The sequence below is a fragment of the Carettochelys insculpta genome, chromosome 17 (assembly GCF_033958435.1).
Source record: "Carettochelys insculpta isolate YL-2023 chromosome 17, ASM3395843v1, whole genome shotgun sequence".
NCBI classification, from domain to species: domain Eukaryota; kingdom Metazoa; phylum Chordata; order Testudines; family Carettochelyidae; genus Carettochelys; species Carettochelys insculpta.
In genome coordinates this window covers 24769066-24787460 of record NC_134153.1, presented here as the reverse complement: position 1 = coordinate 24787460, position 18395 = coordinate 24769066, and the positions used below count along the sequence as shown (strand labels likewise).

At 48.6% G+C, this 18395-nt stretch overlaps 1 protein-coding gene across 1 annotated transcript in view; it reads left to right on the top strand.

The window, feature by feature from the left end:
- Positions 1 to 12450: 12450 nt before the first annotated feature.
- Positions 12451 to 18395, top strand: part of PIGU (phosphatidylinositol glycan anchor biosynthesis class U) — a 32754-nt gene continuing 26809 nt past the window's right edge. The window contains exons 1-3 of the mRNA XM_075011596.1: positions 12451 to 12591; positions 15575 to 15639; positions 17567 to 17626. Of these exons, the coding sequence (XP_074867697.1) occupies positions 12462 to 12591; positions 15575 to 15639; positions 17567 to 17626 (255 nt within the window). The 5' untranslated portion in view covers positions 12451 to 12461. The remainder of the gene's footprint in view (positions 12592 to 15574; positions 15640 to 17566; positions 17627 to 18395) is intronic.

Below are 18395 nucleotides of genomic sequence, written 5' to 3'. Positions count from 1 at the left end.
AGAGAAAGCTGAATATATTCCTTGGTATGCAATTACTAAAATATCAAACCAGCATGATTCTAGCCATATGCTGCCTAGCTGTACAATCCTTATGCTATTAGTCTGCTTAAAATACTCATAGCTCTAAAGAACCGCTGAGTGTAGCTGATCCCTGCTACAGCAAAATGATTTTATTCAGCAGGGAAAGTGGAGAGAATCTATGGCAACGCAGTTCATTATTGTTTCATTAGCGGAGTTAACATCCTACCAGAATGAAACCAGTGACATGTCCAGCTATGTAATTTTTCAGTCCTTGAAAGCATTAGTGGTTGAGAATCTCTTTGGATGTATCTGTTTAGTACCACAGTAGATAAAATGTTGGAATTAACATTTAACTGTGATGGTCTTGGGCACTACAGAACTCACTAAAAGGCCGTGATGACTCAAGCTTGCAACACTGCTGGCAGTGAGACCTTGCTTAAATGGACTGGGGCCGTTGTGTGATGAGGGCGAAGGATGACAGTGAGGCGCCTTGTTATCACAGAACACAGAGCTCTCTGACAAGAAAGAAAACAGCATTCTCCTTAGAGCTGCAGAACGTGGGGTCTGTCTACATAAGGCTGGGGCAGGGCTATCCCACAACTTTCCGCTGTGTGCCAGGTAATATCCATTCTGCAAGCCACAGCAACAGCAGGCCCACAGAGCAGCATGACCGCATTCCATGTGCATCTTTCTGTCCTCATGGTGCCAGTTTGCTACGACCTGAGAGCGGGGTGTTCTCAGAGGCATCTCTGCTCCTTTGATTATCTGCTGAGCAGCATGCATTGTGGCATTTTAATCCCCGAGCATTCTGGAATTCACAGGGGAAGCCAGGTCAACTTGACCGCAGAACCAGAGACGATGCAGAGGCAAATAGGCATGTCGGTCATGGCTGCCTGCAAAGCAGTGTGGGATAGCCATTGGAGGATTGCCAAAGCAGTGCACGGCAGTGTTGCATGCTCACAAACAACAGACCAGATTAACTCACTTCACGGCAAGGTTAATTCACTTCGAAAGGGGCCTCTAGAGCTTGCAATAAAAGTGGGGTCAGTGCGCTGCACAGAGTTGTGTGGATTCAAATATTGTCACAGCAGATTAACTGAATAAGATGTGGATTAAACCCTGCACAAGCCCTCAGTTACTATGCTACGAGCATGGGTGTAATGTCTTGTGTGGACCCTACTACAGCAGAGCTGCACTGGAGCAGGGTCTATGCAGTACCTGACAGCAGGAAGCCAGAATGCTGTAGCTTCCCCGTCTTGCAGGGCAGTGACCTGCCATGTAGACAAGCCTTCTGTCTCTCTTTGCTTCACTGCAGAGGTTCCCCTCTTCCTCACGCCTGGAAGTTTCCTGCTAGTGTTTTAAACAAACAGCTCACTGGGGCCTCCCATCTTATCCCCTCCCCTTGTCTTCCTTTCAAAAGATGAATTAACATTCACCACCATATAACAGATCCAGACGAATCATCACCTTCATCACTCCTCCACACTGGGTCTTTTTCTGGCCTTGAGCTGGGTTGGGCTCAGCTCCCAAAGGGGTCGGCTCCTATTCCATAGGATTACTTCAGTTTGGAAGGGTCCCTTGCTATGAGTGATGGGTGAGTACCACTGCACATAGGCACATGGCAGCTGGGTTTGGAATCAGCTGCAGGAGCTTCCTGTTCCGTCAGCACCGATCACTATGATAAACCTCACCCATGGGTGGCTGCTACAGCAATCCTGCCTGGGACCAGACGCTGCTGCCACCAGTGACAACTGTTGGCAGTGTCCTGTCTTTCTGCCCTCCAGTTTTTCAGGGCTGACTCTCTTGGCTGCAGCTTGGCTGTGCTTTGGGCTAAATTCGGGTAGCTTTGAGATCAGACTGAGACCTGGTAGATCTGGCGTCTCTCTGCCTTGCATCCTTCAAGGCGAGACAACCAATGAAGATTTCTCTTTCCAGGTGGCACCATGGCTTTGAGCTGTCATCCTGTAAGCTAATAAGCTGGGCTTTCACTGGTTACTTAGGTGAGGGGAGAAGGGGTCACAGCTCAGCAGAGCCAGTACAATCCTGCAGAAGTCGCCAGTGTGCTCTCTGCACCAGCCCATTCCCACACTGCCGTGCATCCATCTCCCAAGGCTGTGAGGTCACATCTGGGGCCACCAAAAAGGCCCAACAGCTTTTCCTGCCTTTTCTCGGTGGCTCCATTCAAAATCTCCCTTGTTGTTTCTGGACCTTGTCCCCGGACTCCCAGCCCTTTCTCTCTCTCTCCCCTCCCTGGGCACCTTTCCAGTTGTGGGATACGGTTTGTATGTAAAACACTGTACAAAATAAGGGCCTGATCCTGAAAAGCAAATAGCTGGGGTCTAAAGTAACACCGATGAGACTGGCAGAATCGGCTCTGAATACCTATTGGATTTCATCATTTCGAAGAAAATCATTAGTGCTGGGAGTTTTGCTCTGTATTAATGTCATGGCCAATTGTGAATTTATTGGGGGACCATCTGGCTTCCACCGTGCTCTCAATGGCACTAACAGTCAGTATCTAGAGAGAGACCCGGGCCAGCCAGTGGGCTTATGGATCAGGGATTTGATACAGCTCTGCACAAAGAGAATACGTTTCTCTAGCTGTGATGTTTTTCCCAGGAGCTGTTGTGTCTACTCTGACCAGCAGAGCTTGGTGTGTTCATCAGTGCTGTGGCCCCGCTGAGGCACTGGGTCATCTTTGAAGGGCCCAGTTCAGATTCCCTTCCCTTGCCAGGGGAAGGCAGCAGTCCAGAGCCATGGAGGGCAGTCGGAGGAGCTCTCCTTGGCTATTTCTGATGCAGGAAAGCCATTTTTCCCCCGTGGCAACCAGCCAGTTTTCAGAAAGTTGTTTCCTTTTCATAGCAGGTCTCCGTTCCTCAAGGCCAGAGGAGGAGCAGCCTGTGCTGAGGCTGTGTGGAAACTACAATAACACCCCACTCACTGCATGAAAGTCAGGGCTTTGCTTTCAACAGGTGGGTGCCTCGTCTCTGCTCCTGAACATTGGACCCAGAATTTGGCATTGCAGCCCACTTGTGAGAGCAATGGGGGAGACTGCAGTCCCGGCAGGGCTCAGGCCTACTTACCACTAGGCCATGAATAAGAATTTACTACAGCCAAGGGCTCCTTAAACACGCTGGTGCCATTGTTAGAGCACTGAGAATGCACTGCAGATGGAGTATGAGCAGGGTGCCAATTAACCGACTAGGCGAGAACTCGAACGAAAGGCTGCAGATGGCTGAGAGGCTGCTAGTGCAAAGTAGGCAGTTGTCAGAACAGAACATGGAGAACAGAGACAAGATGTACGGGTGGGCTGTGGACAAGCCTGTGTTGTACTGAAGCAGCTTGGAGCGTTGTTAGCTCCTCATCGGGTCCATTCTTCCCAGGGGGTGCCGGTTTCCCTCAGACTTTCCTCTCCTTCCCAGTGGGGATACATCTCTGTCTGTCTCAGGCACGTGCTCCTCTCCTTGCTTGTGAATGCTGAGGAACTGGCACTTCTAGGTTTAACAGATGCAATGCCTGATTTTCTCCCTTCAGTCAGCTTTGCCTGGGCATCAAATGTAAACCAGCTTGTGGTCAACGCCACGTTCGTTCTGCAGATGAAAAAGATCCTATTTCTCTTCAAACCTTCATTTGTGGTGGAGTGGTACACCTATCCCAGACACACACTGTCACCTTCCCTTCCACTCCTGCTCCATATAGTCTGTGCCGGTCACTGGATGACCCTTCACCTGAGCAAAGGTGCCTACAACCTAGAGACTGTATATCCAGGCAGGCAAAGCAGGTGCCCTGCATGGTAATCTGCACTTGGGCACTGAGCTGCTGGGAGTTTGGACAGACTGACAAACGGTGCTGGGAACTTTTCTGATGAAAGATGCTGTGGGAAGGTAAAGTATTGTTACAAGAATGGGGTGAGGGACTCCTACAGAGCACACCTCGGTGTGGCAAAGAGCAGACTCCCACTGTGCTGGTGAGCAGAGTAATAGCACGAGTTACTCTCTGTCTGAAGAGTCTCAAATGGTGTCACAAAGTGACCCCAAGCGCCCCTGTTCTGCAGGGTCTAGGGCTGAGCAGGTAGTTCTTGGCTTCATACCTCTTTGCTCCTTGGCCTCTCCACTAAGCCTTGCCCACCAAGGTGCTCATTAAGACGAGGGATGTTCTCATGGGGGGATGTCCTCTAGCAAGGGGCCTGACACCGACAATTCTCTTCACAGAGGCCACCTTCCAGCTGCATGATGACAATAACAATTGGCGCATTCCCCAGGAAGGTTCTAACCAATGACCTTAAGGAGAGTCAACCACCCACTCCAGATTACTACTCACACTTACCCAGATCCCAGCTGGAGAAATCCCAAAGCGGCTCATCACCATCAATGCAAAGACACCACTACACACCAGCTAAAGGTCTGGTCCATAATTTTAATGGGATACTCTCCAGGTGGGCAGATTTGCAGATAAACATATAGAACTGGAAGGGACCTCAGGAGGTCATTGAGTCCAGTCCCCTGTCCTCTTAGCAGGACAAAGCACCATCCCTTTCCCCCACCGGCTCAAATCTATCAGCCCCAGATCCCTAAACAGTCCCCACAAGGATTAAGCTCACAACCCTGGGTTTAGCAGGCCAATGCTCAAACCACTGAGCTCTCTCTCCCCACAAGCTGCCTAGGAAGTGTGACAGAGGATAGGACAGTACTCCTCCACAGGCCTGGGCTTCTCTCTCCCAGACTCACAGCTCATTGGGCAGCGTCCACGTTCCACACAAACTTTTGCAGTAGATATTCGTAACCACCTTTGAAAATGAGACTCTGGCTGGCCTGCGCATTGCTACTAGAGCAATATCTGCGCAGATGTAACTTTCAGCCCCACGTTCTCTTCCCGACCTGTCCTCCAGCCATGAACAGCCCCTCTCCCAAACTTTACCCAGTTCTCTGCTCCTTTAAAGAGACAGCGCACAACAGCCTGTTAGCTTACATGGGGTTCATACAAAACTCAAACACTTCTATTAACAGAAAGACGCAGGGTGGACTGATGCGGTGCAGAACACTGGTTCTCCAACTGCGGTACATGCACCATTAGTGATCCGCCTGGGCTGCATTGCAGGTGGGTGAGGCTCGGGGTTCGCACCCCTCTCCCCCCCAGCTCCAGCCCCACGGTGCCTCTTCCCTCTGTGAGGGTCTTCTGCCAACACCAGCTTCCTGCTATAGGGGGCAGCCCCAAGCCTCACAGGTCAGATCCAACTTGCAGGGGGAAGAAGCGTGGCTCTGTGCACTGCCACTCCCCGCAGATGGGGAAATGCAGCACCGGAACCTGCTCATGGGAGGTCTCCCTGCGGCTCCCATTGGTAGGATTTCAGCCAATGGTAACAGCAGAGGGTGGTCCCCAGAGCTGCAGGGATCGCAGAGTCAGGAAAGTGCCCTCACCCCTCATGGCCAGTCTGTGTTCTTCCCTCCTACCCAGCTCTCCCACCCCGGGTCAGCTCCTGCACCCCGCACCAGCCAGCTTTCCATGATCTGGACAGCTTCAGAACACCCCTCCTGCTCCTGGACCTTCTCTCCTGGCCAGACACCCCACCCCCAGCTCATTCCTGAACACTCCTATCCTTCCAGACCCCCCACCCTTAGCCAGCTCCTGCTGCTTCCCTCCTGGCCAGACCTCCACTCCCAACTCGCTCCAGCATCTAACCTCCCACCCAAACCCACACCGCTATGTCACTCCTGGGTGGTCCCCTCCCACACACAGGACCTCTTGTTTTTGGCCTCACCCCAAAACCTGGGAGGGGGCTCAAAAAATCTACTTACCCCAGGACCCCGAAAGATTAATTTGGCCTGTGGAAAGCCCTGAAGCTTGGTCCTTCCCGCTTCCTCTCTCCCTTCACCCCTCTGCCATGGGGTTGGAGTGCCACGGGAGTGAGGTATCTCAGTAGGAGGCCACATCAGCGAGGGCTGAAGGAACTGGGTTTTTGTTTGTTCTCACTTGTGTGGTCCACCCTTGCCATGAATAAAGACATGGCTGAAACCCTTTCTTGGACATAAACTAATATTTTATTTAATATCAAATGAAGCCTGATGCAGTTAAAGCGCTTACGGAGGTAGCAGGGCCACTGGAAGGTCTGTGAGACTTTACGTGTATTGTAACTGGGGTTTTTTGATGCACATGCTGAGACTAACATCTGACACCACAAAGCATGTGATTCTCATGCCCTGCTCCTTTTCCTCCTGAAATCTAGACTTGAACTCTTTCATTTAATAGTCACTTTTTCTTTCATCTGCAGCAGTCAGATAATTAAGCCTCATTGTAAGCTCCTTGTGGCCTACAATCCTGTACCAGAATCCAGAAGGCCCTTGGTGACATGCCTGTTCTCTCCTACAGACAACCTCCCAACCTCATGAGGATCCTCACTAACAGCCACAGTCTATACCCCAGGAACACCAGTCCTGGAACCTTTCCCTGCAACAAAGCCCATTACCAGCTTTGTCCACATATCTTCTCTGGAAATACCATCACTGGACCTAACCAGGTTACTCACAGAATCACAGGCACTTTCTCATGCTCCTCTACTAACATCATATGTGCCAACAATGCCCAGATGCTTTGTAGATTGGACAGACTTCTAATTCCCTTAGACAAAGGGTCAATGGGCACAAAACAGGCATCAAAACACTCCAGATCCACAAACCAGTTAGTCAACATTTTAATGGAATGGGGCATTCTGTCAATGACCTAAAGGTATGTGTGTTACTGAAGAAGAATTATCGCACCATTCTTCAAAGGGAAGCAGCCAAGCTGGCTTTTATATTCAAATTCAGCACATTAACACATGGTTTAAATCACGATGGGAACTTTCTGAGTCACTATAGGGGCTCATCTGCATACTTGGCTCAATCTAATTCTTGACCTTCCCCCCCACCCCTCCACTCTCTGATTTGCTCACCTTGATTGTCTTTTTCTGATTTGTCCTCCTTGCTTACTGTTTTTGGTTCTCTGTGTCTTAAATATGGAGTCTGTTCTGGTCTGGCTATGGTCTGAAGAAGTGGGTCTGTCCCACGAAAGCTCACCTAATAAACTATTTTGCTAGTCTTTAAAGTGCTACTTGACTGCTTTGTGTTTTAATCCTGTACCTGTGTTTGAAATGAGCCTGACACTCGAAATATCCTTCCAGGAGGCGGTGGATGCAAATGGGTGAGTGGTAGGGAGGGGAGATACAGGAAATTGGCCTGTGGGTAGGAGTGGCAGCGCTGCTAGAGTTCACATTGGGCTTCATTTTCCGCTTACAGTTGATTATTTCAGGGATTGTGAAGTGCACATACTGAATTGGATTGCCTGGAAATTTGCTGTGGCTCTGGAGGCCTGGGTGGAGCCTGCCTCTGGCAGGTGCAGAGATTGGCACAAGCACCAGAAGGTTCCCCAGTGCTCGGATCAGGCCGGCCTCAAGTCGCGGCCCTGCTTGGCCTTCTCCCCCAAAACCCTGCTCCCCAACTCTGCCCATTTCCCACCCCAAGCCGCACTCAGTCCCCTCACCACTCAGCCCCACTGTGGGGGTGGAGGAGAGAAATGACTCAGCTTAAGTAGCAGTGTCCTCAGGGGTATGGGAGGAACAGGGAAGAGTGGGAGCCGGACCTCAGGGCAAGTGCACATGGGGCAACAGCCCCGGTGTCTGCGCTCTCAAAGGCAGTGGGTCGGCAGCTGTTTGGGCAGCTTTAGCCTGCCCAGGTCTTTAATGTCTTCCGCCTAGGGGTGTAGGATCAGGTTAGTTGTCCAGATTTGGGGTAATTATAGGAAGGGGCTCCTGAGATAGAGCCCTCCCCCTAAAATCAGCTGTTTACAAACTTGCCTGGTGGTTCTACTTTTTTTGCACACACGTGGGTATGCAACCCTGGGTTTAGCAGGCCAATGCTCAAACCACTGAGCTCTCTCCCCCCCACAAGCTGCCTAGGAAGTGTGACAGAGGATAGGACAGTACTCCTCCACAGGCCTGGGCTTCTCTCTCCCAGACTCACAGCTCATTGGGCAGCGTCCACGTTCCACACAAACTTTTGCAGTAGATATTCGTAACCACCTTTGAAAATGAGACTCTGGCTGGCCTGCGCATTGCTACTAGAGCAATATCTGCGCAGATGTAGCTTTCAGCCCCACGTTCTCTTCCCGACCTGTCCTCCAGCCATGAACAGCCCCTCTCCCAAACTTTACCCAGTTCTCTGCTCCTTTAAAGAGACAGCGCACAGCAGCCTGTTAGCTTACACTCAGCAAGACTAGGGCTCTGTAAAGCTATATTTGCCTTGGTCAGAAAACTGAGTGATTCAAGAAGACCTGTGGTAGACATTGGACCTAAACTGCACTTGTGCACTGAGAGGTCAAGTCTCACTCAGGGCAGATTCCAAAGCACAAGTGCTGTGTACATTAGTTGCATTCTGCAGGGGCTTCTTTTGGAAGATTTCCCATATACGTGAGGTTTCTGATGGAAAAACTATGTTAGTGCTCTGAGAGCCACATGCAGGCTCTGATTTTGCTTTAATTTGCTAGCTAATTAAAGAGACAAAAGATGCTGACATACACAATAGCTCTTTGCCCTTACCAGTGCTCCTGAATGCTAAGTCTAAGGTTTTTTTTGTTTTTGTTTTTGTTTTTTGCTATGGCTGAACTTGGCTTTAGGAGAACAGTAGCCAACATTTGCTACTTACGCCTGGTGGCTACACCCAAACACTGAAACAAAGAAGCAGTCATGTGGCACTTTAAAGACTAACAAAATCATTTATTAGGTGATGAGCTTTGGTGGGACAGACCCACTTCTTCAGATCATAGCCATACCAGAACAGACTCATCACCTAACAAATGATTTTGCTAGTCTTTAAAGTGCTAGATGACTGCTTTTTGGTTTTGATAGAATACAGACTAAGACAGCTATCTCTCTCTCACCCAGACTTTGAGTTCACTTCCCACCTGTTGTCCCAGGCTTGTAAACTCACATTACCACCCCGTCAGCCTTGCTCTGAAGATTTCTTATATGACACTTCTTCCACTTACTTTTCACTGTCATGCCTGCCACCAGACAGCTGCCAAACCCCATGGCAGGAAGACCTCCACCTGCACTTACATCAACACCACTATAGAACTCGGCACTGAAATGAGGCATTCTCGACCGCTCAATGTGAACATGCACCTCTCTTTGTATCTCAGTCACAGCTCTGCCGAGCTGCTGCAGCGAATTCTCCACCACCCAGCACAGCAGCACCAACCCAGCAAGAACCCAGCTGGACTGCATGTGGATAAATCTTGGAACCCAAATCTGTGAAACATAACACAGCAATGGCACGTTCTCTTAGTCCTTCCTCGAACATCCTTACTGTGGACATATACATTTTAAGCCCATAAGAGACTATAAGCTTTAGCAGACATGTATGCAGGTGGGGCTGAGGGGTGTGAATGCACCCCACACAACAGGCCACCTCACCCCTTCCTTGCTCTGCCCCCACCCTGATCCCTGGCCAGGGATTATTGGGGCAGGTGGTAGCAACAGCAGCCACCAGGGGATCACTGTCCCGACCCACTCACCATGGTGCTCTGCCATGTCCTTCCGGCCTGCTGAGCCCCACTGGGTGGCGGGAGGCCTCCCAGCTGCCTTGAGGCCGAGGCAGAGCTCCACATGGTGAGTGCTGGGAGGCTGCAGGGAGGTGATCCCCTGTGGCTGCTGCCTGCCACCTGCCCCTGTAATCCTTCCCCAAGCTGGAGGGGGAATCTTAGAGATGAGCTGAGGTTGGGGGGGTTGAGCCAAGCAGGTGGTGAGCGAGGAGGTTTCAGGCTAAGCAGGGGTGGGGTGTTTGGGCTGAAGGGGGACTGTGCTGGAGCCAGGGGGACGTTGGGCCCTTGCGGGGGGTTCAATCTGAGCAGGAGGTAGGGGGCCCTTTGGACCTAGTAGGGGTAGGGAGGGGGGTTGTTTGGGGTCGGGGGGACAAACTGATGATGGCTGGAGGGGGCAGAAGGGCAGGGCCAGCTGGAGAGCTGAGCATGGAGGGAGAAGGGCAGGGCCTGCTGGGGTGGAGGAGTCCATACTTACAGACAGAGCACTCTTGGGTGGAGAAGCCACAGCTTTTCACCCGGCTATTCCCAGTAATCTGTTTGCCGAGAGCAGCCGCGTCCAAGAGGAATTCAGAGGTCGCCGCACTTGTGGTTGTCGTCTTTCCATATTTGCCACATCCCAGCCCCCTCTGCCCCCAGCTCTAAATAAATGCCCTCCCCCTCCCCCAGAGCCAGGCACTCCTGCTCCCTGCTCCATGCCCCTCCCCCCATTCTAACTGACTGTCCTCCCTCAGAGCCAGCCCTCGTGTGCTAACTCAGTGCTGGCGACTCACCAGAGCCACCACAGACACTGCTGGGCCACTGCCAGCACCACAGCCGGAGCTGCCACCACCACCACACGCTTCTCCCCCTGAGCAGTGGGGCACGTGCGCAGAGCGGGCGGATGGCACTCCTGGCGCACGGCTCTCAGGAGGAGCCGCATCCACCACACCACAGTGTCCTATTGCCACACGTGTCAGGTGGCGAATGTATTGGACGCTGCAAGCCTAGAGCATCCTCCAGAAAGACACCCGCTTTTGCTTTGAGAATCTACCACGTCTCTTGTTAACTTTTGCACTTCGAGAGTGGACCATTCTCAGTGGCTATTGCCAGCACTACAGGGCAGAGTTAAGGCTGTATTGCATGGAACGGGACTTACCTTAACTCTTCAGTTCCTGGCCTCCGTGACTTTTCCACTGACAGTTACAAGCTTCTAAATAAACAAAGTAAATTGTACTTATTGTGCAATTAATAATAAATTATAATAAATTGTGCAAACTACCTGCCTTTGTGCTCGGCTGCGCAAACTCTGACATCCAACCTGAAATCATCAGAGGTCCCTAGAAGCATGTAACGGGGCTTGAATTTTGAAGAGCTCCAAATAAAAACTGTGCTCCTCTGAATCATTTATTTCAAACAGGAAAAGGCTTGAGTACCTTGATTCAACACATAAATTCTCTAAGGACGTCGCAATGGCAGAAATGAAATGGATTACAGTGGCTGGCTAGCTGTCTCTTACACCTTATCCAGGAGAATAAGGACATGATGTCCCTGTCCTCAGAGGAGCAGCAAATACACAATGACTTTCTAGCCCAGGTACATCCTGCAGGTAAATTGTTTATCAACATTTGAAGGATAAACCAAAAAGCGGTGTGGGAGTGGGGGTGCATTATCTTGTAGAGTCATTTTCTGCCTGAATCACCCTACCCCAATTTTGGAAGGAACTGTTTCTTTTTCCACTTCCTTTTAGAGATTTTGGTGCCCATACAGCCTGCTTCAGGCCTCTGGCAATTATTTGGACCATTGTTACCAATCCAATCCACACAAGTTAGACTGAGACAGGTTGCAAATTGGGAAGGTGCCATCAGAAAGTCAAAAGATAAGATCACCCTTGTGTATGAGAAAGAGCAATACAATCAGGTGTACACAGCAGTACCCATACCAGCACCAGCAAGCCAGAACTTGTCTTGTCTTGGATAACGACTCCCAGGAATCTAAGCCCAAAGGCCAGAGCTGCAAATGCACTCATGTAATGGTGAATGAAAACTGAGACAGAGAGCCACACTGCTGCCTGGTAGCACTTAACCACAGAGGTTGCATCCCTCAGGTCAGGACAAGGCTACACCCTTACTGGAATGAACTTTCATGCCCAGGGTGGAAAAGGAGACTGAGGCAAACAAGTCTCCTTTGTCCATGTCAGTAGCCACTCATTCCTTGCTGATCTCAGCTTCTCCTTTCTAGGGCCTCTGAAGAACGCCTAGTCTGCAGAGTTATCTCCTTCTATGCAGACAGCACTGCCATGCTCTAACCCCATGGAGCATGCCCCAGAGTGATGTTGCCTACAATAGACTCGGGAGCAGACACGTGGCAGGTGGGAGCTGACTCCTCTGAAAATCTTGCTGAGCATTGAGGACAAGGCGTGGCCACCGTAACTTAGGGTGCCCCATCCAGAGTGGGAGCAGGGGTTGTGCCCATGGCAGTCTGGCGGAGGGGAGAGATGCTTTCCAGGCTGCTGCAATGGAAAGCTGGGAGGGAGAGGGCTGCACTGGCACAGAACCACTGGCAGGGCCCTGCACAGACACATCTGTGCCTACAGACGGATCTACAGCCTAAACCACCCGCTCGCAGCTGCCCCTGCCATAGCTATTGCATTTACACTCAGCAGGGAAGGGACCGGGAACAGCTGGTCTGGGAGCTCGATCACTGCTCCTCAAGCCGCCTAGGTTTGTCCCAATGCCCGGCCTGTAGCTTGCACGAGGGACTCTGGAAGCGGAAGGCGCAGAGGATCCTGGGGATTGTAGTCTATTCTACAGACTAGCCCATAGGCGCCCCGCTCTTCAGCCCATGCTGGGAACTACAGCCCGCGCCGAGCTCGTTGTCCGCCCGCTAAGATGGCGGCTCCCTTGGTGCTGGGGATTCTGGTGGCCGTGACTGTCCGCGCTGTGCTGTACCGCTCCAGCCTGGCCGGGTTCATCTCCGAGCGCGTCGAGGTGGCGTCCCCTTTAAACGCCTGGAAGCGAGGTGAGACCTGGGGGTAGCTGCCCCCCCCGCCTCCCCCGGGTCCGGCCCTGAGGGGACAACCAACCTAGCACCCCCCCTACATCCGCCTCCCCCGCACCCCTCCTGCCCCCCCCGATCTGCCCTTCCCTCGACCCCCCCCGGCACGATCTCTCCCGCCCCTCCCCTCCGCCCCCGCCCATCCTCCCGGGCCCCGTCTCTCCCACAGCCCTCCTCCCTCCGGGCCTTTCCCGCACCGCTCCCGGGCACCTGGACTTGCGCGTATCTCGGGTTAACCTGCCGGTGAGTGGCACGGAGCTGGCGCCTGGCTCTCTGCTGCCCGCCGCTGACAGGAGCGGGGAAACTGACCAGCGCCGCTGAACTGGTCAGTTTCCTGGCTCCCTGAGTTATGGGACATTTGTCTTAGGGGGGTTACACAAGATCGCAACCTGCAGGTAAGTCAGGTGTCTAGTGTATTGGAAGAGGGGAAACAAGCTTTCCTACTTGTTCAGCTCCTAATTGCCTTCATAACATTGAATAGAAACCTTTGAATTGAACTGCAGGTTGAACATCTCTAATCCATAACACTCTCCTCCAGCAGACATTGTAATCTGACATGATTTTAGCTGTCTGGATGACCACTTATTATGGGTGTGGTCAAGTTTCCCCTGGTGCCCCAAAGTTTGTTTACAGCCACCAATCCTGGCTCTCACTGTTCTGTGCTGTTATTTAGCTGTAATTTACACTTAAATGTCTTTGAGGAGCCCAACAAAACAAAGTGTCAGAGGCGTAGCCGTGTTACTTTGGATCTGCAAAAGCAATGAGAGGTCCTGTGGCAGTTTATAGACTAACAGAAGTGTATGAGCATAAGCTTTCGTGGGCAAAGACCCACTTCGTCAGATGCATCTAACCTTTGTCCACGAAAGCTTGTGCTCATACATTTCTGTTAGTCTCTAAGGTGCCACAGGACCCCTTGTTGCTTCAACAAAACAAAGTAGCAGAAATGTAGCACTTTAAAGACTAACAATGATTGATTTATTTGATGATGAACTTTCTTGGGACAGACCCACTTCTTCAGGTTCTGTTAGTCTTTTTGTCAGTCTTTAAAGTGCTACATTTCTTCTGCTTTGTTTTGTTGGAGTACAGACTAACACGGCTACCCTCTCTGTTAACTTCTCAGAGCCCAGTAAGCAGTGGAAGTGTTGGTAATGTGCTGGAAAATATTGACCTCCCATCATCTGGCAAATTCTCTCATCCAGCAGCAGTTAGGTCTCAAGGGTGCCGGATGAGAGATGTTCAACCTGTAGATGAATTAACTAAAATTAAGAAAACATTCTCTCTGTACCTGCAGAAGAGGCTACTGGTGTCCAACACTTCACAAGACTGACTGCAGATGCTTAACTAGTGATTTCCACCAGTTCAATAACTTCACTTTCTTAGAACTTCAGTAGCAATAATGTACAGCTTAATATTATTTTTCTTTCATTTTAATTATTTTAATAAACTACAGTAAGTTTAGGGTCTTAAGTTGTAACTTCACATTTGATTTCAAATGGCTTTATTTTTAAAAGAAATACATATTTGCTTCTAAATAAAAAGTCTGGTTTTGTTTAACTATTGGTTTTTATTTTATATTTTTTAAACCACTCCTGTTCTGGGCCTAGCCTGGGGGTCAGTGACAGCACGGTAGAGAGTCTGAATTGCAGTGCCAATGTGGTAGCAGCCCTGAGCTGCAATCGTAAAGAAGCTTGTGCTCAATTCCAGGCTGGGGCAAGCTCTGTGCATATGGAATCTTTGGGGAATTTAGCTGTGAAGCTCTAGAAAGTCATTATTGAACATGTGTGATTTGTGATTTTTCAAAGGCTTGTAACTTAGCCAAGTTTTCAGAGGTTCAGAAAACCCATATCCCTTAAACAAAGGCTGCTCTCCTTTCGAATGTCAAGACCATGTACTAAACCACTAAGAACAGTCATACAGGCTTGGCCCCTGATCCATCTTGTCCAGTATGTTGTCATCTGACAGCAGCTAGTGCCAGATGCTTCGGAGGAATTGAACTGAATAGGGCAATTTTGTGTAATCTTCCCCGTGTCATCCAGTCCTGGCTTCTGTGAGTCAGAAGTTCAGGGACATCTAGAGAAAGAAGTTGCATTCGTGGGTATCGTTGCTAATAGCCATTGATAAGAAAAGAGTTTCTCAAAGAAAAGATCACCAGAAATGTTGACCGTGGGGAAAACTACATATTTTTCCAAAGCCCCACTCTGGAAAATAGCTGAACCATTTTATCTGACGTTTCCTCAAAACATTCAGCCTGAGGTAAACATCCGTTTAGGAATGTTTCATTCCAATTCCTTGCAGTATGGGTGAGCTGTAAGCAGGAAATGTTGGTCAGCCTAAATAATAGGCAGCTACCAGTGCTGCCTATAATAATTATTAATATAATTTTTGTATTGCATACATCTGGTTCAGGACTGTACAAGTGACATTTAGGGCTCTCGCTTGTCTCTCTAGTCAAACTCAGTAGTTCACATTACAACTATATAGTTTCCCTTCAGAATTTGCAACTTTAGTAATGGTTTGATGTCTCCTTATGGAATAGAAGATTTTATCAGTGTGGACTAGGTTTTTGTGTTCTGGGTGTGTTATTTTTGAAGAAATGTAATGTGTGAAAATCAGAAACAGTAGCAGGCTTTAGTGAGATACGTGGCACATTTTGTGTACAATTAATTGAAAAGCATCCCAACTGTCATTTTTAATTGCCTTAAAAGAACATTAAATCATATTGTGAGGTGTCAATTTTGACAAATTTGCATAATAGAAATAAACCAGAAATCACCTAATTATAGTTGCTTTGTGAGTTTAGTATGGTTTTTGTATAATCTCTTGAGACAGTGGGTTACTGAGTAATTCTTACGATCACAGATATTTTAAAAGCTGTAACTCCACCATTGTGATTTTTGCTGTGTCTCCATCCCACAGAACGCTAACGTGGATACTTTTTGTATTTCAGTTGTTGAAGGGCTAGCTTTGCTGGATTTGGGTGTCTCGCCCTATTCTGGAGATGTCTTCCATGAAGTAAGTGAATATGTCTAATTTTTTCTGGGATGATAATTCATATTATCTTACCTGTTTACACAGTGTCTTTGTCAGAGGGGTAGCTGTGTTAGACTGTATCCACAAAAACAACAAGAAGTTCTGTGGCACCTTATAGACTAACAGATATTTTGGTGCTTAAGCTTTCGTGGGCAAAGACCCACTTTGTCAAATGCCTTTAAACATCCGGCTGTGTATGTGTTCATGTCACTTTGTGCGTTTCAGAAAATAACTTGATTTATAAAGTTCGAAATCATGTAGTTGTCTGTGTAACAAATGTATGCAAGTATCAGCGAGATAGCCGAGTTAAGTCTGTATCTTGAAAAACAACAAGAAGTCCTGTGGCACCTTATAGACTAACAGATATTTTGGAGCATAAGCTTTTCGTGGGCAAAGACCCGCTTTGTTGGATGCAGTGAGTAGTCCTGTTACAAAGTGCTGACACAAATTGATTTGACATTGTAACTGGTGATTGTTACTGCACATGCAAAATCAAGACCAGGGGAATTCATAAGCAGCAAATAGTTTCTTCAAATGCAGCTTTTCCTAGTTGAAAAGACATAATGGAAATGCAGATATTGGTGTTATTGGACGGCTAAGCAGAGTTGTTCTGCACAGAATTGTGTGCATTTTTTAAACATAATATACTAGTTTATTGAGAAATACAGTATCGGGTGTGACTCTCTTCAGAGGCATCATCAACCTATTCGCATTGGAGTACCCATGATCTTGCATATGCTGTGTCTCATCTGGGCTAGCGCTTGTATAAATTATTGGATTATTGCTCCTGCATATTCCTAAATTTTGGAGTAATGTCAATGCCAGCATTGATGTATTTAAGCACGTAGGCTTGTGAGAAAATTTGTGCACATGTTGTGTGTGACTGCTGCAGTTGGATGGCATGATTCCAAGCATTGACAGAAAGACTCATGTTAGCTCAGCTCTAGCTAACATGTGAAAAATGGCATTGTGGATATTACAGCAGTGGTAGAGGCTTGTGCTAGCTGCCTGAATTTAGAGTCAGGGATTGGCTGGGCTTGGACACGGTGGCTATTCTGAGCTGCGCTCCCTCCCACCATACAGCAGCATCCACTCTGCTATTGTTAGCATGATAACGCAGGGTAAGCTAGCACAAGCCTGTGCACCAATCCTGGGAATCACACAACCCCCCTGTAATGTAGCTATACCACCAAAGCTCATGTGCATTAAAGTGTAAATGCTGGTGAGATCAAGGTTATGGTCAGCTGGACGGAAAGGGTTCAGAAATAAATCTGTGGTGTCATTGCCGTCTTGGGGGAAAACATTTTCTTTAGTTTTTGATGTCTCCATATTTGAATACTGCTGAGTATAGTTCCTACTGCTGTGACTATTCTCAGTGAAGTATTTAGGACTACACTTGACACTAAGGCTGGGTCTACACTACAGAGTTTTGTCGATAGAAGTTAGTGCCAGGACATATTTCCCAAAAGACCCTCTGATAACAGAATGTGTCCACATCTAACAGAGGCTCTCCCTGTCAACACCCTCTGTTGACAGAGAGCAGGCAGGCTGTCCAGCCCTCTGTTGACAGAACAGCCAACGGGAAGCTCTGCAGACGGGGCTGCCTGGTGAACTGGAAGCCCTCTCTGTCAACAGAGGGCCCTCCAGAGTGTCCACACTGTTTTTTTGTCAACAGAATGTGTCGACGGAGGCATTATGTCATAGGTGAGAGCGACTTAACTCTCCTTAGAAAACTGCTGCATTCTGTCAACAGGTTCTGGATGGAATGCATTTGTAGTGTGGACAAACCATGAGTTTTGTTGCCAAAACCCTGTCGTGTAGGCACAGCCGAAGAGTTTGCAGAATTGGGATCTGGATTTGTAGGGGATTGACAAGGTTTGACTGTGTGTTTCCTTTCTCACTCTTTTAGACCCCGTTAATAATATACTTGTTTCATTTCCTGATTGAATATTCTGAGTTGGTGTTCATGGTAAGTGTTGCTTCAATCTTTTTAAAAACCGAAACAAAATATTCTGGGAGTGCCCTTCTTTTTAAAAGCAAAAGTAGCTTTAATTTTTTAATTATTTATTTTTATCCACCCAGTCCTAGCCCCAGCTGTGGGATCATTGAGATCAGTGAGTTATTGAGTAGAATCTGTGAAAACTGAGCCTACTCATGTCTGTGAGATGCAAGGTCAATCAACAGCTGTGACCATTAGGCCTCTAATGAGTCCAAGAGCTATTTAGGAAGAAAAATGCCTGTACATATGCATGCTCAGTCTGCACTTCCTTCCGCCCCTTGGTTAGCTCTTCCTGGCTGGTTAAATGGCATCAAGGAGAAAAAGCAGGGACTTGACACAAACCCTTGGAGCTGACCTGAAAGGGCAGGGGCAGGGGACGTTTGTGATGTAGCACAGTGATTTTTCAACTTTTTTTCATTTTCAGTCCCCTAAAAAATTTCAAATGAAGGTATGCACCTCTTTGGAAGTTTTAGATATCTTCTGCACAACCTCAGATTGAAACCACTGCCCTAAATAAATAAATACGGATATAAATTCTTGTTTTCCATTGTGAATGACCTTTAGTGAAGAACGTGGAGGTTATACTTTCAAATTGCAGGCTTCTCATTGAAATCAATGGCGGCACTTTTGGGACCTCAGTGAGTGCAGGAGCAGGTCCTACCTGAGCACACTGAAGTTAAATATACCCATGTTTACCAAAAATTTATTTTGTGTATTGCATAACACAAATAAACAAAAA